The sequence below is a fragment of the Thamnophis sirtalis genome, unplaced genomic scaffold (assembly GCF_051295495.1).
Source record: "Thamnophis sirtalis isolate CommonGarterSnake01/CBP01778 unplaced genomic scaffold, rThaSir2_p1.2 scaffold_4, whole genome shotgun sequence".
In the NCBI taxonomy this organism is placed as follows: Eukaryota; Metazoa; Chordata; class Lepidosauria; order Squamata; family Natricidae; genus Thamnophis; species Thamnophis sirtalis.
In genome coordinates, this window is record NW_028261384.1 from 410,287 (window position 1) to 436,715 (window position 26,429).

The 26,429-nt window shown below is 57.5% G+C and overlaps 2 protein-coding genes across 3 annotated transcripts in view; one reads left to right on the plus strand and one right to left on the minus strand.

The window, feature by feature from the left end:
• Positions 1-400: 400 nt before the first annotated feature.
• On the plus strand, positions 401-1,450 carry LOC148045682 (diamine oxidase [copper-containing]-like; the record flags this gene model as incomplete). Its single annotated transcript, XM_087712209.1, has 2 exons — positions 401-844; positions 926-1,450. Coding segments are annotated over 2 exons (717 nt in total), but the record flags the coding sequence as incomplete, so codon positions are not given.
• A 2,785-nt stretch (positions 1,451-4,235) lies between these two features.
• Positions 4,236-26,429, minus strand: part of KCNH2 (potassium voltage-gated channel subfamily H member 2) — a 38,914-nt gene continuing 16,720 nt past the window's right edge. Inside the window, exons 4-15 of one of the 2 annotated variants that reach the window (XM_087712314.1) lie at positions 24,043-24,504; positions 22,847-23,061; positions 13,522-13,947; positions 11,629-12,016; positions 11,018-11,217; positions 10,065-10,317; positions 8,677-8,870; positions 8,460-8,559; positions 7,025-7,291; positions 6,554-6,755; positions 5,849-6,038; positions 4,236-5,605 (exon numbers count right to left, since the gene is read on the minus strand). In XM_087712314.1, the coding sequence (XP_087568440.1) occupies positions 5,426-5,605; positions 5,849-6,038; positions 6,554-6,755; positions 7,025-7,291; positions 8,460-8,559; positions 8,677-8,870; positions 10,065-10,317; positions 11,018-11,217; positions 11,629-12,016; positions 13,522-13,947; positions 22,847-23,061; positions 24,043-24,504 (3,077 nt within the window). In that variant the 3' untranslated portion in view covers positions 4,236-5,425. Of the gene's footprint in view, positions 5,606-5,848; positions 6,039-6,553; positions 6,756-7,024; positions 7,292-8,459; positions 8,560-8,676; positions 8,871-10,064; positions 10,318-11,017; positions 11,218-11,628; positions 12,017-13,521; positions 13,948-22,846; positions 23,065-24,042; positions 24,505-26,429 lie in introns of both variants that reach the window. The other variant, XM_087712313.1, reaches the window with a different exon arrangement.

Sequence of the window (26,429 nt, forward strand, 5' to 3'; positions counted from 1 at the left end):
CAGGCACTTCGGATACAAGGCTGGGTTGGAGAGCAGCATGGGCCGAAAAAGCAGAGCTGGATTTAGGGAAACAAGCAAGGCGGCGTCCACCAGTTCTTGTGGGGAGACTCAACAGCAGCATGGTGTGGGGAACACTGGGAAATGGGAGGGGGGCCCTGTAGCAGAGACGCGGGACAGGACCACGGAGGGCTCCTGGTTGCTGGATGGTTCTACAGTATGGAAATGTCAACACAATGGAGATGCATCGTGCTGCAGAGACGGAGGGAGGCAGTGGTGGGTTCTGGATCCCCGTGCAACCGGTACGGTGCAATGCGGCTCAGCATCTCCCACATGCATGCACGCAGCATGCATGCATGCATGTGCGCATGGGACATGCACGCATGCGTCCTTACCTCTGTGATGCCTCTGCGATGCTCCAGCTGCTCGGCAGAGCATCGTGCAGGTGCCGTATGTTCCGTGCGTGTGCGCGGAAGTGCCAAAGAGCTCAGGTAAGGAGCTCGGGCAGGTGGATGGGCCCTCTGGAGCACCATACTGGAATGGTGCCCGGTGCTCCTGGCAGGCACCAGTACGCCCGTACAGGAGTGTACTGCCTGCAATCCACCACTGGAGGGAGGGCATCGGGATCTTCAGACACAGGTGTTTCATCTGGACAGGTGGGGCAGGGTCACCCCAGCCACACCTGGAACTTGAGGCAGGACATCCTCTTGGCAGGTACCACTTAGCGGTGACTCAACAGCACGAGAACGAAGCCGTCAGCAGCAGCTTGTACATCCAGAACGACCCATGGCACCCCAGCGTGAGCTTTGAAAACTTCCTTCGGAACGACGAGAGCATCGACAAGCAGGTCAGAGAGAGAAGGTTGTATGTTTGTGTGTGTTGTGTATGTGTCTATGTGCGTTTCTAACTGGAGATTTCTTTCCGACAGGACCTGGTGGCCTGGGTGACGGTGGGCTTCCTCCACATCCCCCACTCGGAGGACATCCCCAACACGGCCACACCCGGCAATGTAGTGGGCTTCCTACTGCGCCCCTTCAACTTCTTCGACGAAGACCCCTCGGTGGCATCCCGTCGCACAGTCATCGTGCGTCCCAAAGAGTCTGGGCACGGGGTGCAGATTCAGCGCTGGACTCCAGAGAGCCCGGGACACTGCGTGACGAAGGTGCCCTTCAGCTACAACGGCACCTACAGCCCCATCTAGCTCAGCTGGGACCTTCTGATCATGGAACGCCACTGTCGCCGGTTCGAAACACACCCTCTGAAGGACCTCATCTAGTGATGCCCCTGGCCAGGCAGAGGGTCTGTGGGCAGAAAGACTGAGGAGGAACTGCCTCCCCCCCCTTGGTGTTCTCCCCACTCCAGATCCTTTCCAGGACTAGCTGTCCCTCGACTGCCAGCAGCTGGTGCTGATTCTGCCTCACTTGCTCCCCCTCCTGGCCCATTACTGACTTTAAGAGCCGAGGTGGTGCAGTGGTTAAATGCAGCACTGCAGGCTACTTCAGCTGACTGCAGTTCAGCAGTTTGGCTGTTCAAATCTCACCGGCTCAAGGTTGACTCAGCCTTCCATCCTTCCGAGGTGGGTGAAATGAGGACCCAGACTGTGGGGGCGATATGCTGACTCTGTAAACCGCTTAGAGAGGGCTGAAAGCCCTATGAAGCGGTATATAAGTCTAACTATTGCTATTTACAACAAGGGGCAAGGGGCCACAAGGGGGGAGTCTCGGAACTTCAGGATTGCAGGTATTACACCTCTGTAGTCCCGCTTCCCCAGAGGGTGGCTGTCGGAGCAGGGCTTCCCCTTTGGGCCACGGGAATCCTCTGCCCTACCCACCAGGGCTGTCGTGAAAATAAATTGGGATAAACCTTTCGAAGCACAGTCTACACAAATGGTGCCACACACAACACTCTCTCTCAAAGGGCAGCTCGGGATGTAGAAGGCCAAGAATATTGAGCCCCTAGAACAGTTGACGTTTTCAGGCCATTTTGGGGCCAAAATGGCCTGACAAACAGATTGAAAACAGCTTCTGTTTCGGCATTTTCAGGGCTTTTTCAGGTCATTTTTTCGCTGTTTTTGGCCATTTTCAGGCTGTTTTCCATCCCTCCGGCGCCTGCGAAGACATACATGCCCGAAACGAGAGGAGCAGCTGGCAATGGCGCGTGTGTCCACAGAGAAGGTTCTGCGTGCCACCTCTGGCATGCATGCCATAGGTTCACCATCACGGCCCTAGACACCCCCCCCCCACAGCCCCTGTGCCACTGAAGGCCCCACCCACAGCGCCAATCAACAGCAACTCCCCTACCCATGTGGCTCACGCAGCCACAACACTCGCAGTGGCCCTGCCGGGGAAGTTGCTCTGCCACACTCTGCACCCAAACCAACCCATACAGGTAGACTTTACCTTACAACAATTTCACTTTTGCTGCTAACCGAGACAGTGGTTTTGCCGTTTTATGAAGGTCATAACTGTCCTGGTCACAGTTGTGAAGCCAATCCCTGCCGCTATTCAGTTAGTAACACAAGTTTGCTTCACCGCCGTGTTACTAATGAATAATGGGAATGCCCGTGATATTGCTCGTCAGACGGTCGGGACCCTGGGTCACTGTGACAGTCGGACATACGAGCCACTGTGAGGCCATGGCAACGGTCGTGTAAAAAAACGGTCACAAATGACCGCACTTCTCCTGAATCTCCTGGGGGGGGCGCTCCAGTGTTTCCCAAGATAGGGAGTCCCCCACCTTCCCACCAACTCCTCCAGTTTTTAGGGTGTCACGTAAAAAATGGTGTCTCCACGCTGAACAGCCTCTCTTCCCGAGTGAAACGACCAGCTGTTGTTCCTTCGACGGTCAGTCCATTGCGTTGTCTGTCAACTGAACCAGGTACCTAGGACAACGTCCCACCCCCAGGCACACAGGTAGGTCCTCAACCTACTACCGTATTTGGGCCCAAAAATTTAAGTGGCTTAAGTCAGACATTCGTTGCGTTTTGCCTCATTTTATGACCTTTCTGGCCACTTCGAAGTGAATCAGTCTTAACTTGCTCACACAGTTGTTAAGCAAATCGGGTTGGAAGGTCGCATCACCTCCCCATGACGCTCTGTATATTGTAAATGTGAGTCAGGGGTCGTGTCAAAGACGTGGCCACGGGGATGCTGCAAAGGTCGTAAGGATGAAAAATGATCCTTTTTTCCAGTGCCGTTGTAACTTTGGTCACTAAACAAACTGTCATAAATCGAGGACTTCCTGTGGATGTGGGGCTTGGCTGAATGGGTCTTTTGGGGGAGGGGCTGTTAACACCCAAAGTACCAGGTGGGGCAGCTCTGTGTAGACCAGTTGTGGTGTCGTTCCCGTCACAATGCGTCCTCAAAATCAGTACAGAAAATGGGGAAGGGGCAGAATTGGTTGCCCCTCCTGGATGCTTTATCTCCCCCCTTTGCTCCCCCACTGCAAGAAATATATACAGGCAGTTCTCAATTTAAAACAGTTCACTTAGTGACTGTTCAGAGTTATGGCCAGTGGTGGGTTCCTACCGGTTCAGACCGGTTTGGCGGAACCGATAGTGGTTTGGGAGCCTGGGTCGCTGGAACTGGCAGTGACTCAGGCTTGCCACGCCCCCAAACCGGTTCTCCGGGTGATGCCATCTTGTTTTTCCGCTTCTGTGCATGCGCAGAACAATTTTTATTGCACTGTGCGCACATCAAGCGCACGAGTGTGCAACGCCTGCGTATGCAGTGCACCCAAAAGCCAACTGCCGGTCGTGTCTGCTAGAACCCACCTCTGGTTACGACGGCACCGAAAAAAGGGCTTAGGACCATTTTTTACACTTACGACATCGCAGCATTCCTAGGGTCACGTGATCCAATTTCAGATGCTTGGCAACTGACTCCTAATTATGACGGTCGCAGTGTCCCGGGGTCACATGATCCACTTTTGTGACCTTCTGACTCTCAATGGGGAAGCCAGATTCACTTAATAAGCAGGTTACTAATTTAAGAACTGCAGTGACTCACTTAGCAACATTGGCAAGACCAGTTGCAAAAAGGGGCCCATGTCCACTGAACCAATCACTCGCTTTGAGACAAAGGTTTGGGCCTCCAGTGTGGTCGTAAGTCCAGGACTGCCTGGACTTTCTGACCAGCTTTCCTCTTTTCCAGGCAATCTTTGCAACTTCCAGGCTGAAGCACACAGCCCTCCCCTGTGAACCCCCCCCCCACAAAGAGACCAGACCTGTGGGGAGGGGGTTTAGTCATCCACTCCAAGTTTATTGGGCATTGGTTGCTACTGCCGAGGACAGCATGCGCAGGGGGCGCGGGATGTAACGTGCGTCATTCTGATGTGTGGGGCAAGCTGGGAGAAGAGGGGGGTCTGGAAACCTGCAGTGTGGAGGGGTGCCGTCAGCACCCCCTTGATGGAACCTAGCTGTCTGCTACTAAGTGAGAGGGACCGATGGGGAATGACAGGAAGGGGGTTGCATCCAGCAGGCTGCTGCTTTAAAGGGGAGGGGGATGCAATGGGACGTGGGGAGGAGACCTCCCCCCATTCACCACTGTGTCCCCCTACACCCCATTTTCCCATCAGTGGGAACATTTAGGAGTGGCTGAGAAAGTGGGGTGCACTGTGCAGAGAACACACCCCTCAAATAGATGGGGAGTGATGCCCTGCCTGCAGCCCCATGTGTAATGGGGAGGAGCTGTGAACACAGCCCGGTTTCTAAGAGGGGAGGAGTGATCCAGCAGTAAATGACCCACACCCGCCTGTCTACAACTCTCACAACTTCTCAGCTCTCCCATGCGGGCTGCTCCGATCTCGAACGGTCCCCCCTGATGGACTCAAAGGGCTTGGAATTATTGCTCAGCTGGAGCCTCCCCACACCCCACCGAGAAATCGCTTTGGTGAAGCAAAGGTTGGATTATGAAAGTCCTGGAGGGGAGAGGGTCTCTCAAAAAAGAAAGCGGGGTACGGGGGCCCTCCGAGTATCACAAAGACTCCCCATAAGGAGATGGGGAGGTGTCCCGCTGCCCTCCTCAGGGGTTCCAGCTTGGGGTCCCTATAGGAGCACCCATTTTTCTCCTGGACTCCCCACTCAGCCACCCGGGTTGATTGAAACCCCGGAACCCATGAAGGATGGTACATCACAAAGTTCAGATCCTTGCCGTCAGCGTCCTGTCAGCTCCGCCTACATCCTCCTCATGTCCTTCACACCACGTCGTCGTCCACAGTTCTTGCAGCCCTTCCGCCAGTTCCCCAGGCATCCTCCGGGATCTGCCCAGCTGTTAGGCCAGCTAACGTCATCATGGGAGAGTGGCTAGCTCTGCTCGGCCATGCCAGGCAGCCGCCCCTCGGGTGGGTCGCGCAGGCTCCTGGCAATCTTTGTCCACTGTATGCTCCCCATCGTGAAGAGACCCTCATCTGGGTCTCCGTCCAGAGTTGATTAACTGCCGGGGTCCGAGCAGTGTCTGTGCAAATCGGGAGGCAAGTCCGGTCCCCCCGTGGCAGCCAGCTGTCCCGGGAGAGAAAGGCGCCGAGGGGCCGCGCAGGGTGGCTCCACCAGCAACACCACCTCATCAGTAGACTCAGTAGTGTCCACCCGGAGAGATGGAAAATGAGGCATCTGAGAAGGAATGAGAAGAAGATCAACTGTAAGTGGCCTTGGGGGAGGTCCAAGCCCCCTTGAAAGGGAAGGGATGGGCAGCACCCACAAAGGCAATGGCTGATGCCACATGAATCTGGTCCATCTGACAGACTCATGTCCATCCGGAAGGCTGGGATCCCGGAACACCAGGCGAGAGTCCGGCACGGGTTTCAGGAGCTGCAGATCTGGGGACAGGGCTCAGCTCTCTGAGGGGACACTCACCTGTGTCCGGGTGCAGAGCACCTGGGCCAGGATGGGGGGGAGGGCCAGGGGGTGCTCCCCTGAGGTGGGCTCGGCGTTCGATGGGGGCTGCGGAGAGGAGACGGCGCTGTAGGTGGGAGGCACCAGGATGGCTTGGCGCTGCAGCAGCTGCAAGATGGAGGCCACGTCCGTTGTCAGGCGGTTCTCCAGCCTGGGTGGAAGTGACGAGAGGAAGGTAAAACGGCTGGCAAGGCTTGGCTCCCACTGCTAGGTGGGCCGAGAGGGTAGGGACCCAGGCAGGCAAACAAGGCATCTCTTCTACGGATGTCTGTCCGTGGTACACACTGCCTCCACATCCATCTGCAGTGCCTTTGGTGTAAGGAAGAGACTCCCCACCCCCCAACACACACACACCATCCCATATGAGAACAGTGGCAACTTCCTTGTTCCACCCATCCAATTTGGCTTTCTCCGGGCATGAAGGGTCCTCCGTTGTTTCCCCCTCTCCTCCTTCTAGCTAACTCTTGGGGGGGGGGGTGCCTGTTTTTCCAGAAGGGGCTGGGGTCTTGGAAAAGTGAAGAGGACACCACCAAGAAAGGCCCTCTTGGCCTTGGGTGGGGAGGAGGAGTATCCTTCAACCCTCCTCCTTCCCTTTGCTAGCAAATGCCCAGGAATGATTCTGCTGAGGTTACAGGGCACAACCACACACACACACACCCTCTCTACCTGTTGAGCTGCTTCTGGAGCAGGTCCAGGCGGCCTTCCAGCTCAGCGCGATGCCGCCTGCTGGAGGGGAGGCTGCCGCTGCCGGCCAGGGGGAGGTTGAGGGTAGGGCGGGCAGGAGTCGGGCAGCGGGGCAGCTCCTGATACTGACGTTCTCGGCTCTCACTCCAGAAGCTGAAGATATTCGACACACCTGAAAAGGCTCCTGGGAGGGGACACAGGAGGGATGTGTGTGTCAGCCCCAGGGGTCACTGCGATATGGGCAGGTCAGCCTCTTACCAGCCTCCCCCCAGCCACAAAGAGGGGCACTGCGCCGTGGCTCCTTGCAGGCCGGGAGAAGACAACAGCACAGCCTTCCCGCAGCGTAAGATGGGATGGAGGTCCCGTGTGATGGGTGAGGGAGGCCAAACCCTTCCCTCTTCTGTCTCCTATCCCCATTGATGATGTGGGCATGAGCGCCCCAACAGGCCTTACCGGATAGAGGGTTGCAGGAGTCGCTGCTCGGCTCCTCAGGGAGGGCTGCGGAGGGCGGAACAGCCAGGGGTCCCATGGTCACATGGAAAGGCGACAACTCCGTGGCCCTGGAGATGGGGACGGGGGTCTCCTCCTCGTCACTAGAGGCGGGGCTAGACACGGCTGAACTGCTGAGGCAGGGCTCCCACCTGGCAGCAGCGGGAGCCTGGCAGTTCTGGCCCATGTGCAGCACCTTGGGCTGGGACCTCGATTCCCCCAGGTGATCGTCTGCGGAACAGGGAGCACAAAAGTACTTTAGGGGTGCAGGTGTGTCTCAGGAAATGTCTCCAGGCTGGTGGGTCTACGGCAGGGTTGTCAAACCCTGCCGCATTGTAGTTCTCCTCCATGGACCAGCCGTGGGGGGAGAGATGGGATGGACACTTTCTGCAGAATCTTGCCAGTCATAATGGGGCACAGTGGGGTTCGTGAGTCCCCCGTTCCCCATTTTTGTCCTGGATGCTCCACCCAGACACCCTCACCTCTCCATGCCCCATTTTGGCCAGTAGAATGCTCCAGGAAGCTGTGTAGGCCAAAAATGGGGCACAGGGGACACTGCACACCCTGTTTTGGCTGAAAGAGGGACCACGTGCCAGTCCTTTGCTATTTCCAGGCGGGCCCCATGGGCCAGATTTAAGCACCCCACACACCAGATCCAGCCCCCATGGGCCTTGGGTCTTCTGGTCCCCAGAGGGAGGGCGGGAAGGAGGGAGGGAGACCCAACCTTCTTTGCTGGGTGAGCAACGATGCCCTCTTTTTCCATCTTGGTTGGCAATTCCAGCTGCCGGATTCTCACCCAGAAGATCAGCCCCCACCCAAAGGACAGCCACAAAAGGAGGCAATCTGCAGTGGCCGTACATGTGTGGTTCCCCCTCGCAGACTTCTCCCCCCACAAAGCTGTTGCTTGCTCCTGGCCCTTCAACCATTTGCTCCATTGGGATCAGCAGATGAAGCCAGGATCACACTGTCAATTCCTAAAGTTGCCATGGTGAGGAAAGGGGGGGGAGCACATTCCACACATACTTTCGGCCAGAGTCGGATCTCAGATGACTGCAGCAGGCTTGGGAGGGGCGCACCTCATTGGGGAATGTGATTTATGACACAGACTGAAGGGAGGGAAGGAATAGGGCAAAGTTCAGATATAATTCAAACGAAGCTCAGATCTGACTGCAAAAAGGTCTTGCCAAAATGGGGCTCCTAATAAATGACTGGTTTTCTTTTGAAACTTGGCTCCAGACTCATGAATCAATTAGGGCATTTTTAGGAAACCTGACACGACTCCTTGAATCTCTTCAAGGCTCCGATGTGGGAGGGGGAGGTTGAGGGCCCCTGGAAGGAGCAGCAAACTTCAAGGGAGGGGGGCAACGGGGGTGGGGGGCCACCTCTGGCCAACGCTCACCTTTCTCGGTGCGCCGTCGGAAGGAGAGTTTGCGCCGGCGCATCCGGTTGAAGCCCTCATTCATCTCCTCACTGCCAGGCGAACCCGGGATCATGTTTGTCTGCAAAGCCAAGCCGAGCGTTTACTTGGGGACGGGCGAGGCTCAGTAGGAAGGATGGGTCTGGGGAGCTCCGGGGACCCCTAGCCCGGGCTGGGCAGTCCCTCCCAAAGCACTCACATCTCGCAGGTTAAACGTGATCTCCAGGTTGGACCAGAAATGGTCAGAGAACTCCGGGTACATGTCCAGCACCTCCAGGAGATCTTCCCGATGGATCTTGTGCAGGTCACAGTATGTCAGGGCTCGCACGTCGGCATTAGACTTGCCGGGCCGCGCATAGAGGTTGAGCGGCTCCCCAAAAATATCGTTCTTCCCTGGGGAAGTAGACAGAGAAGGCGCAAGGATGGTGGGACACTAGCCAGAAGATGCGTGTCAGCTGCCACCTTATGTTTGTTTCGTGCTTCACGACAACGACAGACTGCCCTGAATTGTGGGGAGGGGGATACAAGAGGGAAGGCTTGGGAATCAGTTGCCAAGGGTCTGAATCTTGATCATGTGACCACGGGGAGGCTACTGTGATTCCCCGAAAAATACGACCTAGCCTGAAAATAAGCCCCCGTTAAGACCTTGCCCTCTCTGTCCCACCAACTGGTGGTGGGGTGAGGCGTATGTGTAAAAATCAAGCAAGGGTGTGTCTGTGGAGCTGCCCCATGCGCCCTGCACCGCCACAGCCAGGCCTCCCACGTCCTGACACCTGTCCTGCCACGTCCGGACTTCTGCAGCCACTTGTAGCCGCTTCCGGGAGGACACTGCGAGATTTGTCACACCGTTGCTGCCACTTGCAGGAGGCTGTGTGGCATGTCGAACTGGTCAGGCAATGGGGCGACAGGTGTTGGGGCATGGGAGGCCTGGCTGTGGCAGTTCTAAGGGAAGTACCGTATTTTTCAGACTTTAAGATGCACCAAGATTTCGAAGAGGAAAGTAAGAAAAAAAAATGGGTCCTCCCCGGCCCCCAGGAGCCCTCTGCAGGCTTCAGTAGAACTGGGGGAAGGCAAAAATACCCCTGTTTGGGGGGAAAACGTCTCATTTTTTCGCAAAAATGGGATGCGGGGCAGGGCTTCCGCAGGCCAAAAATGGCTGTACTCAGTGTATACAACGCACCAACATTTCCATGTGCTTTTAGGGGAGAGAAAGGTGCATCTTATACTCTGAAAAATACAATAGGTAAGACATCACCCCCAACCCTCGTTCCGACAAGGCTGGAGGCGCCTCCCCCGACCCTTGTCAAAACTTTTCACCACTGTTTCGGTGGTGAAAAGGGGTCATGGGACTGGGTGTGTGTGAGTGACATCAAGCTGGCCATGCCCACTCAGTCCCATGCCCCCCATCTAGCCACACCCACTGAACCAGTAGTAAAAAAAATGTGATACCCACCCCTGATTACTTGTATTAATACAGGGGTGCTGCCACCTTCCAAGGGGCATTCTGGGAGGACACTTGAGAGGGAGGGTTGTCCTTTCTGTATGAACAGTGGCGGAACAAGGATGGGGAGGAAGCCCCTTCCTCACCTAGGATGGCCACCACCACGTCTCCTCGGAGTATTTCGATGGAGCCGCGGGAGATGAAGTAGAGGGCAGTGAGGACGTCTCCGGCGTGCACCAGGGTGTCCCCGGGCGGGGCGTGTGTGGTCTTGAACTTCATGGCCAAGGCGCGCAGGCAGCCCTTACTGGCGCCCCGGAAGGGACGGCAGTTCTGCAGCAGGGTGCGGTTCAGGTGCAGGCAGATGTCGGCTTGCAGGCACTCGGGGAATCCCTTCAGCACCTGCAGGGGGGTGAGAGTTGGAGGGGGCAGAGTTTGAATCGGGGCCCTAGGGGCTCCCCATCCTGAGAAGTACCCGCGAGCGGTGGAAACGTGCGCTTGCTGATTGTGCCAACGAAGAGTGTGAGCACATGCTCATTGCAGTGGTGGGTTCCGGATCCCGTTGCAACCAATACGCTGCAATGGGGCCCGGCATCCACGTGAACACGTGCAGCACGCGCGTAGCACCCACGACGCCCCAGCTGCTCAGTGGAACGTCGTGCAGGCATCATGTGCTCCATGCGCGAAAGCCTTTATCGGCTCAAATAGCAGTAAGGAGAGTGGACAGGCAGGTGGGCCCTCCAGAGCACCATACCGGAACAGTACCTGGTGCTCCCAGCACGCACCGGTACGCCCGTACCGGGCTGTAGCAGTTGTATCCCACCACTGCTCACCTGCCACCCAAATATGTGGGGATGTAGATACATGCTCAACCACTTCTGTGGCTCAGTTTGGAATGTCTTGAAGCTCGGTAGTGGACCATGGACCGGATGTTGTGGACTCCTGTTCTGTACTCCTTGGGTGTTCGAATGTGGGAGATCCCAGTGGCACAGGCGCTTCCATCCCCAGGATCCCATCAGGGGGACACTGGACCCCCAGACCCTCAGGAGGAGGTACCAGCCAGGTCCTTGGGAGGGGGGGCAGAGGGGCTACTCAAACTCACCGCATTCATGTCGATGCCGTTGGTGTACGACCAGGCGTGTTGGAAATATTCTTCTAGGCGCTGGCGTAAGGGGTTGGGGATTTGGTGGAAGCGGATGAACTCTCGCACCCGCAGCATCTGGGTGTGGTAGCGTGCGGTGCCAGAGTACAGCCGCTGGATGATGGCCGAGACGTTCCCAAAGATGCTGGCATACATCAGTGCTGGCGAGAAGGAAGACATCCGTCAGCTACTATCACTCCCGGTGCCTGGACTCAGCATTTTGGCACCCAGAAAGGGTTGTGCCTCACACAGTGGTACCCCTGGCCAGGCTCAAGACAGTTCCCCCACTATGCGGCAAATCTGGGTATAAACTCCCCCCTCCCAATCCACAGGGCGATACGCAACACGCCGCCTGCTGCTATGGAAAAGCTGTGCTTTGGAATCACTCAGTTCCAGCTCGTCCTGCACGCCAAGAAGAGTTTCTGTGAGCATGCACAGAGAGCACCCACCCTTTGTGAGGGGCCGATGCTCCCAGGACATCAATCTAAGGAAACATTGTCCCAAATCAGATGCCCTCCTGGGCGGCCACCCCAACTGAGCCTCCCCCCCTTTCCCTGGGCAGCCACACTCACAGCCGATCAGCATGACGCAGATGGAGAAAATCTTTTCAGGGTTGGTGTTGGGCGACACGTTGCCAAAACCGACGCTGGTGAGGCTGCTGAAGGTGAAGTAGAGGGCGGTGATGTACTTGTCCTTGATGCTGGGGCCAAGGTGCGATGTGCTCTCATTGAAGGGCTTGCCGATCTGCCCGCCCAGTGAGTGCAGCCAGCCGATGGTCTTGCCCTCCATGTTGCCGATGGCATACCAGATGCAGGCCAGCCAGTGGGCGATCAGGGCGAAGGTGCACATCAGCAGGAAGAGCACCGCCGCGCCATACTCCGAGTAACGGTCCAGCTTGCGGGCCACGCGCACCAGGCGCAGCAGCCGGGCCGTCTTCAGCAGCCCAATCAGGGTGGTGGTCTGTGTGGGCAGAAGTGGTGGGGAGGCTGTGAATTTCCCAGAGAGCCCCACTCTCATCCAGGGTCACCCACAGTGTCCCTCAACCCCTTTGCGCAGGCGGTTTCCACCCTGCGGTCCGCCGATTGTCATTCCCAGTGGGGACTCTCGGAGGCTGCACAGAGCACAGTCCCCCAACCTTTTCGTCGAGGGGAGGAGGTTGTTTGAGCCGAGTGGCAGGCCCACGCACACACCAATTGCCATTGTGTATGCCAGTGTTTCTCAACCTTGGCAACTTGAAGATGTCAGGACTCCAACTCCCAGAATTCCCCAGCCAGCGAATGCTGGCTGGGGAATTCTGGGAGTTGAAGTCCGGACATCTTCAAGTTGCCAAGGTTGAGAAACACTGGTGTATGCCCTCGGCTACTGCTCGCGTAAGTGTGGTCTGAGTTGCCCGTGACCATGGCATTTCCCTTCTGGATCACCAAACGTCCCATGAAAGCTGCCCAAGGGCACCGCGACCCCTCTCTGCCAGTGTGGGCCTCCTCTGTGTTGACCTAGTTTCTCCCCACAGCCAAGGGAGTCCTGAAGGGGGCCACCCAGCTGGGCTAGAGGCAGCGATGCCAGCTTTGAGGAAGAGCCAGAGCTGTCTAGACGGCCAGCCGTGCCAGCGGGGTCGCTCTCCACCCTCCCTCCCTCCCTCCGGCGTGCCACCTTCAATCCCGCTCCTCATTGCAGGCAGATCTCCAACAGATCCATTTCGGCTGGATCAATAGGAACCACCTTACACCGGGAAGTCAGAGCCCGCCGAGCTTCGGTTGCCAGAAAGACAAAAAAATGAACATCTGGCACAGGCCAAACCAGAGCTTCTGTCCCCCAGCATGCCCGCTTCAGTGGCGGGGAAGGACACCTCCCCCCATTGTCCTTCAAAGTCCCTGACAATCAAAAGTGCTCCCTCTCCCTCTACCCGCAGATCATCAAACGACTTTCAAAAAGCAAAGGCTTCCCCAATTTTCCCCCAAACCTGACACAGTGCAGCTAGTCCTCAATGTACAGCAGTTCATTTAGCGACCATTCAACGTTACCACGGTAGTGGAAAAAAGTGACTTGGGGCCGTTTTTCCCACTGACAACAGCTGGAGCCTCCCTGTGGTCACGTGAAACAAATCCACTTGGTAACGGACTCTTGTTGATGATACTCGCCACATCCCAGGGTCACTTAATCACCTTTTGCGACCATCTGATGGGAAATCCCGATTCGCTTAACAGCTGTGTTACTAACTTGAACAACCGCCGGGATTGTCTTAACAATGGTGCGAAGGAATGTCGTAAAACAGAGCCTAACTCGCAAATGCTTCACTTAGCCAGAGAAACCAGGGATTCTGTAGCAGTCGTAAGTCGAGGACTACCTGTACCCTCGCGAGAAGTGGCAAAGGTGGCCCACCACCAAAGGCTGCCCCACCGCCACCATCCCAAGCGGGCCAAGCCATTCCCGACTTAGGGTCGTCTCCCGCCAGCCGCCCCCGGTACCTCTTCCGAGCCGGAGCCGAAGATGAGCAAGTCGAAGGGAATGGCCGCCACCATGTCGATCAGGAACCAGCCCTTGAAGTAGTGGATGGCGATCTTGGCCGGGTGGCTGACCACCTCTTCGTTGGTGTTGACGTAGGTGGTGCGGAAGTTGATCAGGATGTCGATGATGAACATGATGTCGACGATCAGGTCCACCACGTTGAGGGGGCTGCAGGAGTAGCTGCAGGGCCGTTGGTCCCGCCCCTCCGGGTTGTTCAGCAGGAAGGCGGCCGAGTACGGGGTGAAGATGGCCGTGTAGATGACCAGCAGCAGGATCAGCCAATCCCAGACCGCCTTGAAGGGGCTGTAGTGCAGAATGGTCCACTTATGGATGCGGGGAGCTTGCAGCTTGTATTCCGGGAGGACATCGGCGCCCAGCGACAGCACCTGTGGGGCAGGAGGCAACCTGAGCAACTCTAAGCTCCGCCCTCCCGGCCCTGGCCACGTCTAGGCACCCCCCAAGTTTCCACTAGCTCCCCTTTCTGGATGTGCTCTTCAATGTGGGGTGTCTCGGGCGCTCCCTAGGAATGCAGGTCGGCTCTCACAATAGCCGCAACAGCCGCAACAGCCACAAACCCCACACACGCACACTCAATGGAACAACTACCCCCCATCGCCATGTTCAGTGCCCCATCCTGATCCCCCCCCACCTCCTGAAAAAAGTAATTGCGCTCCAGGCTCCACTTGAATAGAGCAAATCATGCTCACCACGTAACACAAGTCGGACTACCTTGTGATGGGGAGGGGGCACTAAAGGCCACCTGTCCCACCCACCCCCCGCTCCAGCCCAGGGGTGCACAGAGTAACAGCCACCCAGGGTGTTTAACAGCCCAGCCGCCCCTCAGTCGCATCCAGCAGTTGAAGTCCCTCCCCCCGCTCTTAAAGCATGCCACCTGGGGGATTCTGGGAGTTGAAGTCCTCCTCTCTTAAGGCCTCTCCTTGCTCTCTTCCCCCTCGACTGCCTGGTCTCTCCCTGAGCCAGGAAATGTCTGCGGCTCCCTTAGAGGCACCTGAAGCAAAGACGATTCCTGCCGTGCCTCCCAGCTACTCCGAGGGTAGCAGCTCTGCCAACCGAAAGCCAGGCAATTATCTCGTGCCAGAGGCTGCCCTGCGCTTGGCACTCCTGCCCTGCACTGCCCCCCCCTCCCCACACAACAGGGCAGCCTCTGAACCCCCACCCTGGGCAGGGAACACCCAGGGGGACAAGGCAGAGACAGAAGGCCCTGGAGCAGAGGTGGGTTGCTACCGGTTCACACCGGTTCGGGCAAGCCGGTAGTGGAAATTGCGACTGGGTCCCTGAACCGGTAGACGGCAGGCTCGCCAGGCCACCAAACCGGTTCCCCGGTCGCCGCAGAATCTTTTTTTGATGTTTTTAATGTTCTGCGCATGTGCAGGCCTATTTACAGGCAACTGTGCGGCGTGTGTGCGAATCGTGCGCACACCGAACCGGCAGTAACGCTGGCACAACCTCACCCCTGCCCTGCAGGAGTCTGCAGCCCGGGCACATCCAGGTCCATGTGCCGCGTTCTTATCCCTGCTCGGCCTAGCCCAGGGGTGTCCAACTCAGTTGAATGGAGGGCTGCCTCGGGGTTGTGGTTTTGACCTCGGAGGACCCTTAAGCAGCAGTGCCCCCTGAGCGCGTGCAGAGTACGGTTCCCGCCTGCCAGTTCCCGAAATGCTGGGCACCTCTCTTGAAGAACTCAGAACGACCAACAGTTCAATCCCCACGGCTCACTCCGAGGACAGCATGGCGGAACCCGCCCCAGCCCAGTCCAGCCCCAGGCCCTCCCCCCAGAAGCCCTTTTCCTGAAGCCTCAACTGCCCTCCGTGCCATTCTTGAGTGGCAGGTGGAAGGGAACCCTAAGGATCATCTAGTCCAGCCATCTCCAACCTTTGCGCCTTGATGGTAGGGCAGGAGAAGAGAACCAGGCCTCCTTGGTGGCGGGCCAGCGGTTGTGTAAGCAGCGGGTCAGTGTGCACGCACACAGCTGGACTTGGGAAAGTCCACGCCAGTTCCGTGCTTACGCAACTCAGTTCCCAACAGCTCCCCCTCTGGTCATGTGCTGCGGCCCCGGGGAGTTGTGTACCCTGATTTTGCCCAGTGAGGAGATTTCAGCTCACCAGAAGACCCCATTATTGTGGGTCCTATGAGAGAAATCCTGGGAGGAGAAGGGAGTCCTCTCCACCCGAGGCTGCCCTTGAGGAAGTGCCAATCAAGAGTGCCTCTGAGCATGTCCAGAAATCTTGCGTCCCCCACCCTTCCTCTCCTGGGGAGTCCTGATCACCCCACAGCTTGTTAGCTGGGGGCAGCTTACCGTCCCCCTCCCCGCTCCTCCCCGCCATACCTTCTCCGTGTCTTTCTGCCGGCCTCTGGCCTGGGGGGCGTCCCCGTCCTGGTCCAAGCAGCTGCCCCAGAGGAAAAGACCCACAGGTGAGGCGGCTCTGGGGGCGGGGGAGCTCAGAAGGGGCAGCCCAGGGCAGAGGACAGTCCTGAACCAGCTGCAGGAAGGATGCCAGCGTCCTCTCGGCGAGTCCCGGGCCGTGCAGGGGGCTTCCTCGCAGCCAGCGGCCACAGACCCTGGGCACCATCAGCCATGCTGCTGCCAAGCCAGGCAGCCCCGCCAGACAGAAGCAGCTGGCGAGGAAGTGGGGAGCGCATAAATTATCGGGGAGGGAATCTTACCCAGCCTGCCCTGCTCTCCAAAGAGGCATCTCCCCCCCCCCAGCCAGGCAGACGGGGGGAGCGCTGGGGTGGCCCTGTCTCTTGCCATCTGGGCCACAGTCCAGAAGCCCCCCCCCCCTGAAAAATACTCAAGGGGGGAAGCCTCCCCTCCCAGGGAAAGCAACAGAGCCAGGCGGACGGAGGGGTGGAAGGCAGCCACGCTGGTTTGGCGCAGTTATTTTGGTGCCAGACGGGCTGGGGGTGGGAAACAAGCCAGGGCTGGGGGGGGGGACACCAGCATGCCAGGGAGCCCAATTCCAGATTCCCCACGTCAGAGGAGTTCCCTGCCCCACGGTGGCTGCTCTGCAAAGCAGAGGGATGGGAGGCACGGAAGGCCTCCTCCGTGCCAGGCCAGGTGCTCATGACGCTGCCCACTTGCTTGCCAAATATGGAAGGCGTCTGGCACCCAGTCTGATGCCAGAAAGTCCCCCCCCCCATTTGTTTGTTTGGCTGAGTCTCCTTCCCCAGAAGAGAGGGGCGCAGGGGTCCCCATCTGAACCGGCTACCTCTTTAAAGCTTGGCCCGTTTTCTCCTGGAAGGCGGGGGAGGACAGCCGGGGGGGGGGGGAGAGAAGGAAGCGGGCCCAGGGCGGTTTGCCTGGAACTGACCACACTGCTTGGCCCGGGAGCTAAAATTAGCCACCCGTTGCGCTGTGCACCAAATTGGGACAAAAACGCTCTCTTTGCTGGAAATGGAGTGTGTGTGTGTGTGTGTGTGTGTGCTGGCGGCGCGTGCGTGCATGGGAGAGCAAGCTCTTCCCCTGGGCCAGGGGGCGAAGGAGAAGGGGGCAGCCCCTCTTTGGGACCTGCAGGCTTGGGAAACCAGGCCGAGGGACGAGCTCTCCCCCAAGAACAGGGACCTCGGAGCCCTTCCTGCTCAGAGCCCCCCGCAGCAACTGGACCAGCCCCAGAGTCTTTGGGACAGGAGGACCCACAGAGGGGACCCAAGTTATCTGAGTGTGTGTGAGTGAGATCTGGAAGAGGGGGGTGAGAAGGAGGGGGCAGAGTCCTCCCCACCTCACAAGGGCCTGGCTTTATGTCCTGCGCGGAGGGGAGCGTGCTGCCCCCTCCCCTAGGAGCACGGGAGGAGTCCAGCCCTGCCTGCCTCCGGGCTCTCCTTCCCGCCCCACCCCCACACTCAAGGGGGAGCTGGGAGGGGCAGGGCATAGCAGGCATTGCCCGGGGATGGGGGGGAGAGCTTCTTCTGCCCCACCAGCCCTGGAGGGAGGGCTGCGTGTGTGTTTGTGTGTGTGTGAAATTTCAATTTTCACAGCAGCCACCCACAGGAAGGTCTCTTCAGGGTCCAAATTGCTTGGGGGGGGGGGAGGGGGCGGCGTTCCGAGAGATCCACCATCCAATCCCTTTAAGATAGGGGGTCTCCACCCTGGGCCAATTTCAGACTTGTGGACTTCAACTCCCAGAATTCCCAGCTGCTTGGCGGAGTTATTTTGTTGCCAGATGGGTAGAAAACACGGCAGGAGTGTGGGGGGGGGAGGGGGGGAGGGAGACCCTGGCTTGGGAATTCTGGGAGTTGGAAGTCCACAAGTCTTCAAATGGTCAAACTTGGAGACCCCTTAAAGGGACCAGATGGTGGATCTCTTGGTGCCCCCCTCAACCATTTTGAGCTGCAGGTCAGGACTGGAAGAGACCCCAGACCTTATTGTGCATTGCTGTTCTGAAATTTGAGACCCCCCCCCGTTCCGCAGCCTTGTCTCTAGGGCTGGACTAGGGAATTCTGGGAATTAAACTCCACAAGCCAAGTTGGAGACCCCTGCTTTAATGTGATAGAGCCCTCTCCACCCCCCCCCCTGGAAATTGCTCTCTGCACCCCCCCTAGAAAAAAGCCTTCAACCCACACCTTCCAGCCCCAGGACAAGGGAACACAGGGGGCTTCCCCCCACATCCGATCCATGGGGCAGACCCGGAGGGATGCAGCGATATAAGAAAACTCTCTTTTAGCAGAGAATAACCCGAAGCCAAGACTTCAAGTCTCGATTTCGGGTTATTCTCTGCTAAAATTTCCATGCCAATCCTTCGGAGGGGCGAAGCTGCCCGAATTCAAGGATCCAGGGGTGGCCGATCTTCCATGCCAATCCACCGGATCCCAACCTCACGCCCCTCCTCCGCCAACCCGCTTCCACCTGCTAGAAAAGATGTTTTAATTGGCCGATTCCAAATTTCTAGGTTTATAATAAAAGTTTATAGGATGATGATATTGGCTGCCTGTTTTATGGACGAGGGGAGGCCAGATGGGACAGGGAAGCCCCACCCCCGATTTGGGGGAGGGGGGAGAAAAGAGGAGAGGGGCACCACTTTTGTTCACAAAAATCAAAGAAAAACAAACACCCCCAAACACACAATCTCGTGCGCGCCGCACAAAAAAACCCAACAACTGGTTTTCCTAGGAAACGATCTATTTGCTAGACGGCTGCCAAGGATCGGACGTCCTGCTGACAAGATCCTTAGTCGTCCATCAATGCCATCTCAAATTCCAGACGTTAAATGCAACTTTTTTTGGCGTTTGTGTGTGGAAATTTGGGCAAATTCTCACTTCTCGGGACAAAAGTCGGGGCGCCGATGGAAAAAAAGGGTGAATCTTAAAAATTGGGGTCACGGACGGCTTTGACGCCCGTCCTGATCAAGGGAGAGGAGTACGAGGGACAACCAAGCATTTGGGGGGGCCCCAGTGATCATCTAAACCAGGCGCCTGTTGAGGGTGGGTGGGGGAGGGGGCACCCCAAAACCGACTATTCTGGTATGGGCAATCTCAATACTTTGGGGGGCTGCTGAGAAGACGTCCCTTTGGGGTTGGGGGGGGCTTTCTGATTTCATCCCACCCAATTGGGATCCCGGGGTTGGTGGGGGGTGGCAGGGGAGGGGCTTCGCAGGAAGAAAAAGACCCTCTGAGCAGGAAGGGAGGAACATGCAGCGGGAGGTAATTCAACAGGGAAAGCCCTCCACAGTTGCCCCCTTCTCAATCCTCAGACCCCCCAACCCCTTTGGCAAAAGGCGGGAAGTCAGTGCAACGAACGCAAGCCCCCTCCCCACTTGGGGTCCCAGAGACATCTCTGGGGTGGGGGCCACTGGAGCGAGGACGGGTATATGTGTTTCTTCTGAGGAGGCCTCCGACTAATGGGAAAGCCACAACGGCCCAGTTTGGGGGAGGGTCTCCTTGTGGGTAGGGGCTTGGCAGACCGGGAAGAGCCCACGAAGCATCACCAGGTGTGTGTGTCTGTGTGTGTGTGTGTGTGTGTCTGTGACTCCTCACAGCTGAGGGGCTCTTTCTGACAATGCCCCACTCTACAGGGAGCTGCCCCAAAACAACAGAGCCTCTGAGCATACCCAGAAGTTCTTCTTCGCCCCTCTGGAATCCAGATCCCCAGACTTCTCCCCCCCCCCCACACACACACTATAAAACCCCTGCTCCGCCCCACCCACCTCTCCCCCGCCGTACCTCCTGAGCCACCAAGCTGGAGATGCGGACGGCCCGACGGACACGCGAGTCCTTGTCTTCCAGCTGTATCGGCTGCCGGTTTCTGCCCCGAGGCATCCCGGCCGGAGGGAAGGGGCTGGCCGCTCAGAGGGGGTGTTCGGAGGGTCCGCAGCTGCCCCGCCGGGCATTGCAGGCCGGAATGGGGAAGGGGGGCCGGCCCAAAGAGCAGCCCGAGGACTCCAGGCAGCTACATCTGGAAGGACCCTGGCTTCTTCGGAGAGCGGCTGGCAGAGGGAACAGCTGCCAGCTCCTTCCCTCCCCGCTCCCCTCCCCCTCTGCTCCGCCCTAAGAGGCACCCCCCCCTCCTGGCTCCTCTGGGCCCCTCCCCTTACTCAAACCTTCCCAAAGATCTCTTGGCAGATGGGACAGACCGGGAGCAGCCGAGATGGGAGATGCCGGCTGCCGACAAGGGATGAACCCCCCCCCTCACCTTGCTCCCCCCCCAGTCCCTGGGGAAAGCAGGGGTCACCTGCTCTGTTTTTTGGGGGGGGGGTCTTTTCCCAGGCCCTGCAATGCAGCGGCAGAGTCTTGGGTAAGGGGAGAAGGATGGGTCACCTTGAAGTGAGCTATATCGCCGTTTCCTGCAGCGGCCTTGGCAGTCGGCTACAAATTATGGGGCTGTCCCCCCCTGTAACACCCCCTTTTCTGGCAGGGGATCCTCGTGATGCATCTCAGCAGGAAAGGCTGAAAGAACAGCCCCCCCCCCCCAATGCGTCCGTGGCTCTTTTGCTGCTCCCTCTGGGAGGAAGGTCCCAAGGTGGGCAATGCCCCTCACGGCCTCCTTCGATGCTGCCCCCCATCTCTGGGCACCCGTCCTGCAGCCATCAAGGCTCCGAGCTGTGCCTCTTTGGCCCCCAGGGGACCTGAGAGGAGCCCCCCCTCCCAGGCTCCACCACCAGTGGGGGAAAGACCCCCGCCCTGAAATCGTGGGAGGTTCGCAGGGTCCTGGCACCTGCGTGAGGAGGCAGGCGAGTGACGCCATCTCAGATGAAGCTCCAGCCTTGGGAACATCAAGACGGTTCCCCTGCCCCCCCCCTGCCCCTCCCTTTCACTTGAGACGGGTGGATTCATTTGGCCAACCTATTGGCTGCTCCCGTCCTCCTGCGGAGCATCCCTAGGCGGCCCAGACAGAGCTGGACGTTTGGGAGCAACCAGAGACGACCCAAAAACACCCCGGGGAAGAAGGGGAGCCAAGGCCAATCCTGAAACTGGAATCTCCTACCAGATCTCTCTCTCTCTCTCTCTTTCATTTTCTCTCTTTCATTTTCTCTCTTTCATTTTCTCCCCCTTCCTCTTTCCCTCTCTCTTGCTCTCCTTCTTTCTCTCTCTCTCCATCTCTCTCTCTTTCTATTTTTTCTGTCTCTCTTCTCCTCTCCCACTTTCTCTTTCTCTCCCTTTCTCCCTCCCTCTCTCTTTTTGTTTCTCTTTCTCCCTCTCCCTCCCTCTGTTCTCTCTTTCATTTTCTCTCTCTTTCCCCGCCTCTCTTCTTCCCTCTTTCCCTCACTCCCCCTCCCCTTCTTTCTCCCTCTCCATCTCTCTCTCTCTATTTTTCTCTCTTTCTGCCTCTCCCTCTGTCTCTCTTTCATTTTCTCTTTCTTTCTCCCCCCTCTTCTTCCCTCTTTCCCTCTCTCTCCCTCCCCTTCTTTCTCCCTCTTCATCTCTCTCTTTTTATCTCTCCCTCCCTCTCCCTTTTTCTCTCTTTCTCCCTCTCCCTCTCTCTTTCATTTTCTCTTCCTTCTCCCCCTCTTCTTCCCTCTTTCCCTCTCTCCTTCTCCTTCTTTCTCTCTCTCCATCTCTCTCTCCCTCTCTTTTTCTCTCTGTCCATCTCTCTCTTATTACTCTCTTTTCTCCCCTCTCTCACTTTCTCTCTTTCTCCCTCTCCCCCGTTTCTCTCTCTCTCCTTCTTTCTCCTTCCCTCTCATCTCTCTTTTTCTGTGTCTCTCTTCTCCCCTCTCCCACTTTCTCTTTCCTCGCTTTCTCCCTCTCCCCTCTCTCATTCTCTTTCTCCCTCTCCTTCTTTCTCTCCCTCCCTTTCTCTCTCTTTCTCCCTTTCACTCCCATTCTTCTTCTTTCTCCCTCTCCCTCTTTCTCTCTCCCCCATCTCTCTCTCTCTTTCTCTTTTCCTGTCTCTCTTCTCCCACATTCTCTTTCTCCCTCTCTGCCTCTTTCTCCCTCTCCCCCTCTCTCTTTCTTTCTGTTTCCCTCTCCCCCTCTCATCCTTTCTCCCTCTTTCTCTCTCTCTCTCTCTTCACTATATCTCCCTCTTTCTCTCTGTCTCTCTTTCACTCACTGCAGGTCTGCGGGGGGGGGGAGAATGCTCTTCCCTGGGCGAGGGCATCGGTCAAGCAGGCCAGCGTCCCCCACAAGCATGAAGGATGCATTCTGTGCACCCCTCTTCACTGCCAAGACCCCCCCTCCATAGGAACCGCTTCCTGGGGAGGAAAGGGGGGGGGCTCTGCAGTTGCCAGGCAGAATTTCCCTCCCCCCAAAGAGGTGCCTGGATCCAAATGGCTGGTTCCTAAGTTTGGTGTCTGCACCTTTGCCGTCCTGAAGAGGAGATGGCCTGATAGCTGCCCCCACAGAGGCAGATACCGCCCACAGGACTCAAGCACAGGAGACCCCTCCCCATCCTGTGTCCCCCCCTCCCCCAATTGCTCAATCTTCAATTGTAATCACACACACACCGGTTCCTCTTTGCTGCCCCTTCCCTGGCTGCCTTGCCATGTTTGTTGCCACCTCAGCCATACTAGGAATGGAGTAGATGACCTCTGAGGCCCCTTCCCAACTCTGCCCTTCCATGATTCCGTAAGGGTCTCCTGCTTGAGCAGGGGGTTGGACTAGATGACCTACAAGGGCCCTTCCACCTCTATTCTGACCGATCCGAGCAGAAACACCAAGACAGTCCTCCTGAGCAAGGATGTGTCTCTCCTCGCGAGAGACACCCTGGCTGCCCCCCTACTGCCCTTCTCCGCCAGTGCCCGCCGAGGCCCCCGTCTATCCACCTGGCAACCACTGGCGACGCCTGGCAGAGGGGCCTCCGAGCGTTCCTCCTGCAGGTTCCCTGGCTCTCACCTGGGTGACCTTCTCTGTGACGTTGTGGGTGCGGTCCTTCAGCTTGCTGGGGGCGATGATCTCCTTCTCGCTGGAGGGGGAGGTCAGGAAGGCCTCGGCCTTGAAGTCCACAAAGTTGAGGGTGATCTGAGGGATCTTGCTGATCGCCCGGTAACGCATGAGGTCCGAATCGGAGGTGGAGTTGAGCAGGTGGCTCCGGGCGTTGTTCATGGCCCCTGCTGGGAAACCCCAAAGGTGTGAGCGAAAGAGGGGGGGGTGCTTCAGTCTCCCCCCCGCCCACGTGAGGACACCCCGAGCCCAAAGCCTGTGCCCTCTTCATCAGTCCGGCTGGCCAAGGACACCGAACTCTCCCGTACAAAGTCACTCAACAACATTCCACCCCAAACCTTCACCCTAAAGCCTCACCCTGACCCTCACCCTAATCTTTACCCCAACTCCCACCCTAACACTAACCCTCATCCCAAACCCTCACCCTAAATCCTAATCGTAAACCCCAACCCCTAACCCAACCCCAACCCTAACCCTAACCCCTAACCCCCGCCCCTAACTCCAACCCTAACCCTAACCCCTAACCCCCGCCCCTAACTCCAACCCCAACCCTAACTCACCCTGTCTAACCCTCACCTTAACCCCTAACCCTAAATCCCAACCCTCCCCCTAACCCATTGACAAGACATCCCCAAATCTGTTTCTGCCAAGACAGGGAGAGATCTCCTTCTCTGCCCCACTGGAGTTGTGGGTACTCCAACACGGGAGGTTCTGGAGAAGAGATGGAACCACCATTTGTCTGGAATGGTAAAGGCTCTCTTGCTTGAGCAGAGGGTTGGACTAGAAGACCTCTAGGGGTCCCTTCCAACCCTATTATTCTCTTATTCTGAATGGCATAGAGTCTCCTGCATGAGCAGGGGGTTGGACTACATGACCTCCAAGATCCCTTCCAGTGCTGTTATTCTGTTAGGGTCTCCTGCTTGAGGAGGGGGTTGGACTAGGTGACCTCTAGGGTCCCTTCCAACCCTGTTTTCATTATTCTGAATGGCATAAGGTCTCCTGCTTGACAAAGGGGTTGGACTAGAGGACCTCCAAGGTCCTTTCTAATGCTATCAGCAGTGCTTGCCTGCCCAACCTCCTCCGGACTGGACGGCACATCCCTTGGCACCCCTCGCACCCTGCCTCGCAGCACCCGTGTGGGGACCCACCTGTGCTGGCATGCCGGCTGTGGGCCCAGCCTTTCTCCCCTTCGCCCTTCATGGCCTCGATGTCGTCCACCGAGGACGCCCGGCGCACGCTGTAGAAGCTCTCGCGCGAGCGGCTGCGGGTCAGGCTGCAGTTGGAGAAGGAGGCCTCCAGGTGGAGGAGGGTGGCCTTGTCCATTCGTGGCGAGGAGTGTGTGACCGGGGGGTCCTCTCTGCCGTCCCCCCTGTGCTCCATCAAGGCACGCCGGTCCTCTGGCTCCGGTTCCTCCTCCTCCTCCTCTTCCTCGCAGCCCAGGCAGGCGTGGTCCAGGGAGGAGGTGACTTCGTCCAGAGCCACGGACTCACTGCTGGGCTTGGACAGGTCCACCACCACGGCTTCATCCGGCTCATCCGGCGGCAGCGACTGCTTGCTCCCGGCCAGGGCCAGCAGTGCCGGCAGCTTCAGCCGGAAGGATTTCCCGCGGCCTGGAAGGCAGAACCGGGAGGCGCATTTGAGTGGCGGGGTTGAGATGGAAGGGGCAATGAGCCCCTTCCCCATCTGCAGGTCAGACTAGAAGACCCCCGGGGTCTCCTCCGCCTTGGCTACAGATCGACTTACAATGGCTTATTTAGCGACCGTTCAACCTTACAACGGGGCCGCTAAGAGAGGAACTCCGGACTGTTGTTCCCTCTTACGATCCCCGTGGTTCCAGGATCAACATTCGGATGCTTAGAAAGGGCCTCGTTTTTGTGACGATCGCAGCGTCCCCCGGGACACGCGATCCCCTTCGGGTGAGCGGAGTCAACCACTTAATGACCGTGTGGCTATGGGCCTTGAGTTGGACCCCGCTGGCCTAGGGGGGTAGGGACGCTTTGGCCACCAGGGGTCAGCAGGCCTCCTTGTGGCCTGGCCCGGAGGACGATGGAGGCTTCCAAAGGGCCCCTCATCCCCAGCAGGACCCACCAGTGAGAGGAAACCTCTCCCCGCCTGGGGCCTTCACATAATCCCCCCCCTTTGTGCTCTCTCTCTCTCACACACACACACAGAGAGTTGCTTTCAGAGCCGAAATTGTGCCCTCTTCCCTGCAGAGAAGCACCGGGACAGGCTGTTCCTGCCGGAAGGAGACAGTCACCTCTGCCTGTCCTCCCCATTTATCCTCCCACGCGGTTCTGCTCCTCCACCCCACCCCTCTCCTTCGGCTCTCGGCCAAGCTGTCGGAGCAGCCTGACCCGAGGGGACCCCGGAGTCCCCGCCCGGGACCAGCCCCTCCCCGTCCTCCAGACAGCCCCCCCAGCCGGTCACGGAAAGCCCCCTTTCTTCTGCTGCGGCCCCCACCCCCAAATCCCCGTCAACAAAGGTGTTCCGCTCGTGTGGCTGGGGGGGAGGGAGGGGGGCCCCCGAAAGCCTCCCTGTGGCTGGGAGACTTGCCCGGGTTTCCATTAGCTCTTCCTGCAGCATTTTTAAGATCTGGTCACCCTGGAGGTTGGGGTTGCCAAGGACCATATCCTCCAGGCTTTGGGCCTCTGGGGCACTCGCCCCCCCTCCACCCTCCGCGGCTGTCCTCCCCCCCTTCCCAACCTCCCCTCTTCTCTCCCCCGTGGGGTCAGACTAAGAGTAGATAAAGGACTTTCTCCTCGGGGCTTTGCCACCCAGCCCCACTTCAGTAGGCAAGTGGGGGGCACGGCAGAAGGGGGCAAGGGGTTGTTTAGACTGGGGGGGGGTGTGTTTGCCAGCCCCAGAAAGTCAACCAGAGCAATGAAGAGCTAACCCGGATTGCTTCTTATACCCCTATCTGAATAGGATGGTATCAATCAGCGGCCCCCAACTTTGCTGGTGCAGAGACCAATAGCAATAGCAATAGCAGTGAGACTTATATACCGCTTCATGGGGCTTCCAGGCCTCTCTAAGCGGTTTACAGAGTCAGCATATTGCCCCCAACAACAATCCGGGTCCTCATTTCACCCACCTCGGAAGGATGGAAGGCTGAGTCAACCCTTGAGCCTTGGATGGATAGATAATAGATAAGATAGATATAGAAGATAGATAGATAGAAGATAGATAGATAGATAGATAGATAGATAGATAGATAGATAGATAGATAGATAGATAGATAGATAGATAGCAATAGCAGTTAGACTTATATACCGCTTCATAGGGCTTTCAGCCCTCTCTAAGCGGTTTACAGAGTCAGCATATTGCCCCCAACAACAATCCGGGTCCTCATTTCACCCACCTCGGAAGGATGGAAGGCTGAGTCAACCCTTGAGCCTTGGATGGATAGATAATAGATAAGATAGATATAGAAGATAGATAGATAGAAGATAGATAGATAGATAGATAGATAGATAGATAGATAGATAGATAGATAGATAGATAGATAGATAGCAATAGCAGTTAGACTTATATACCG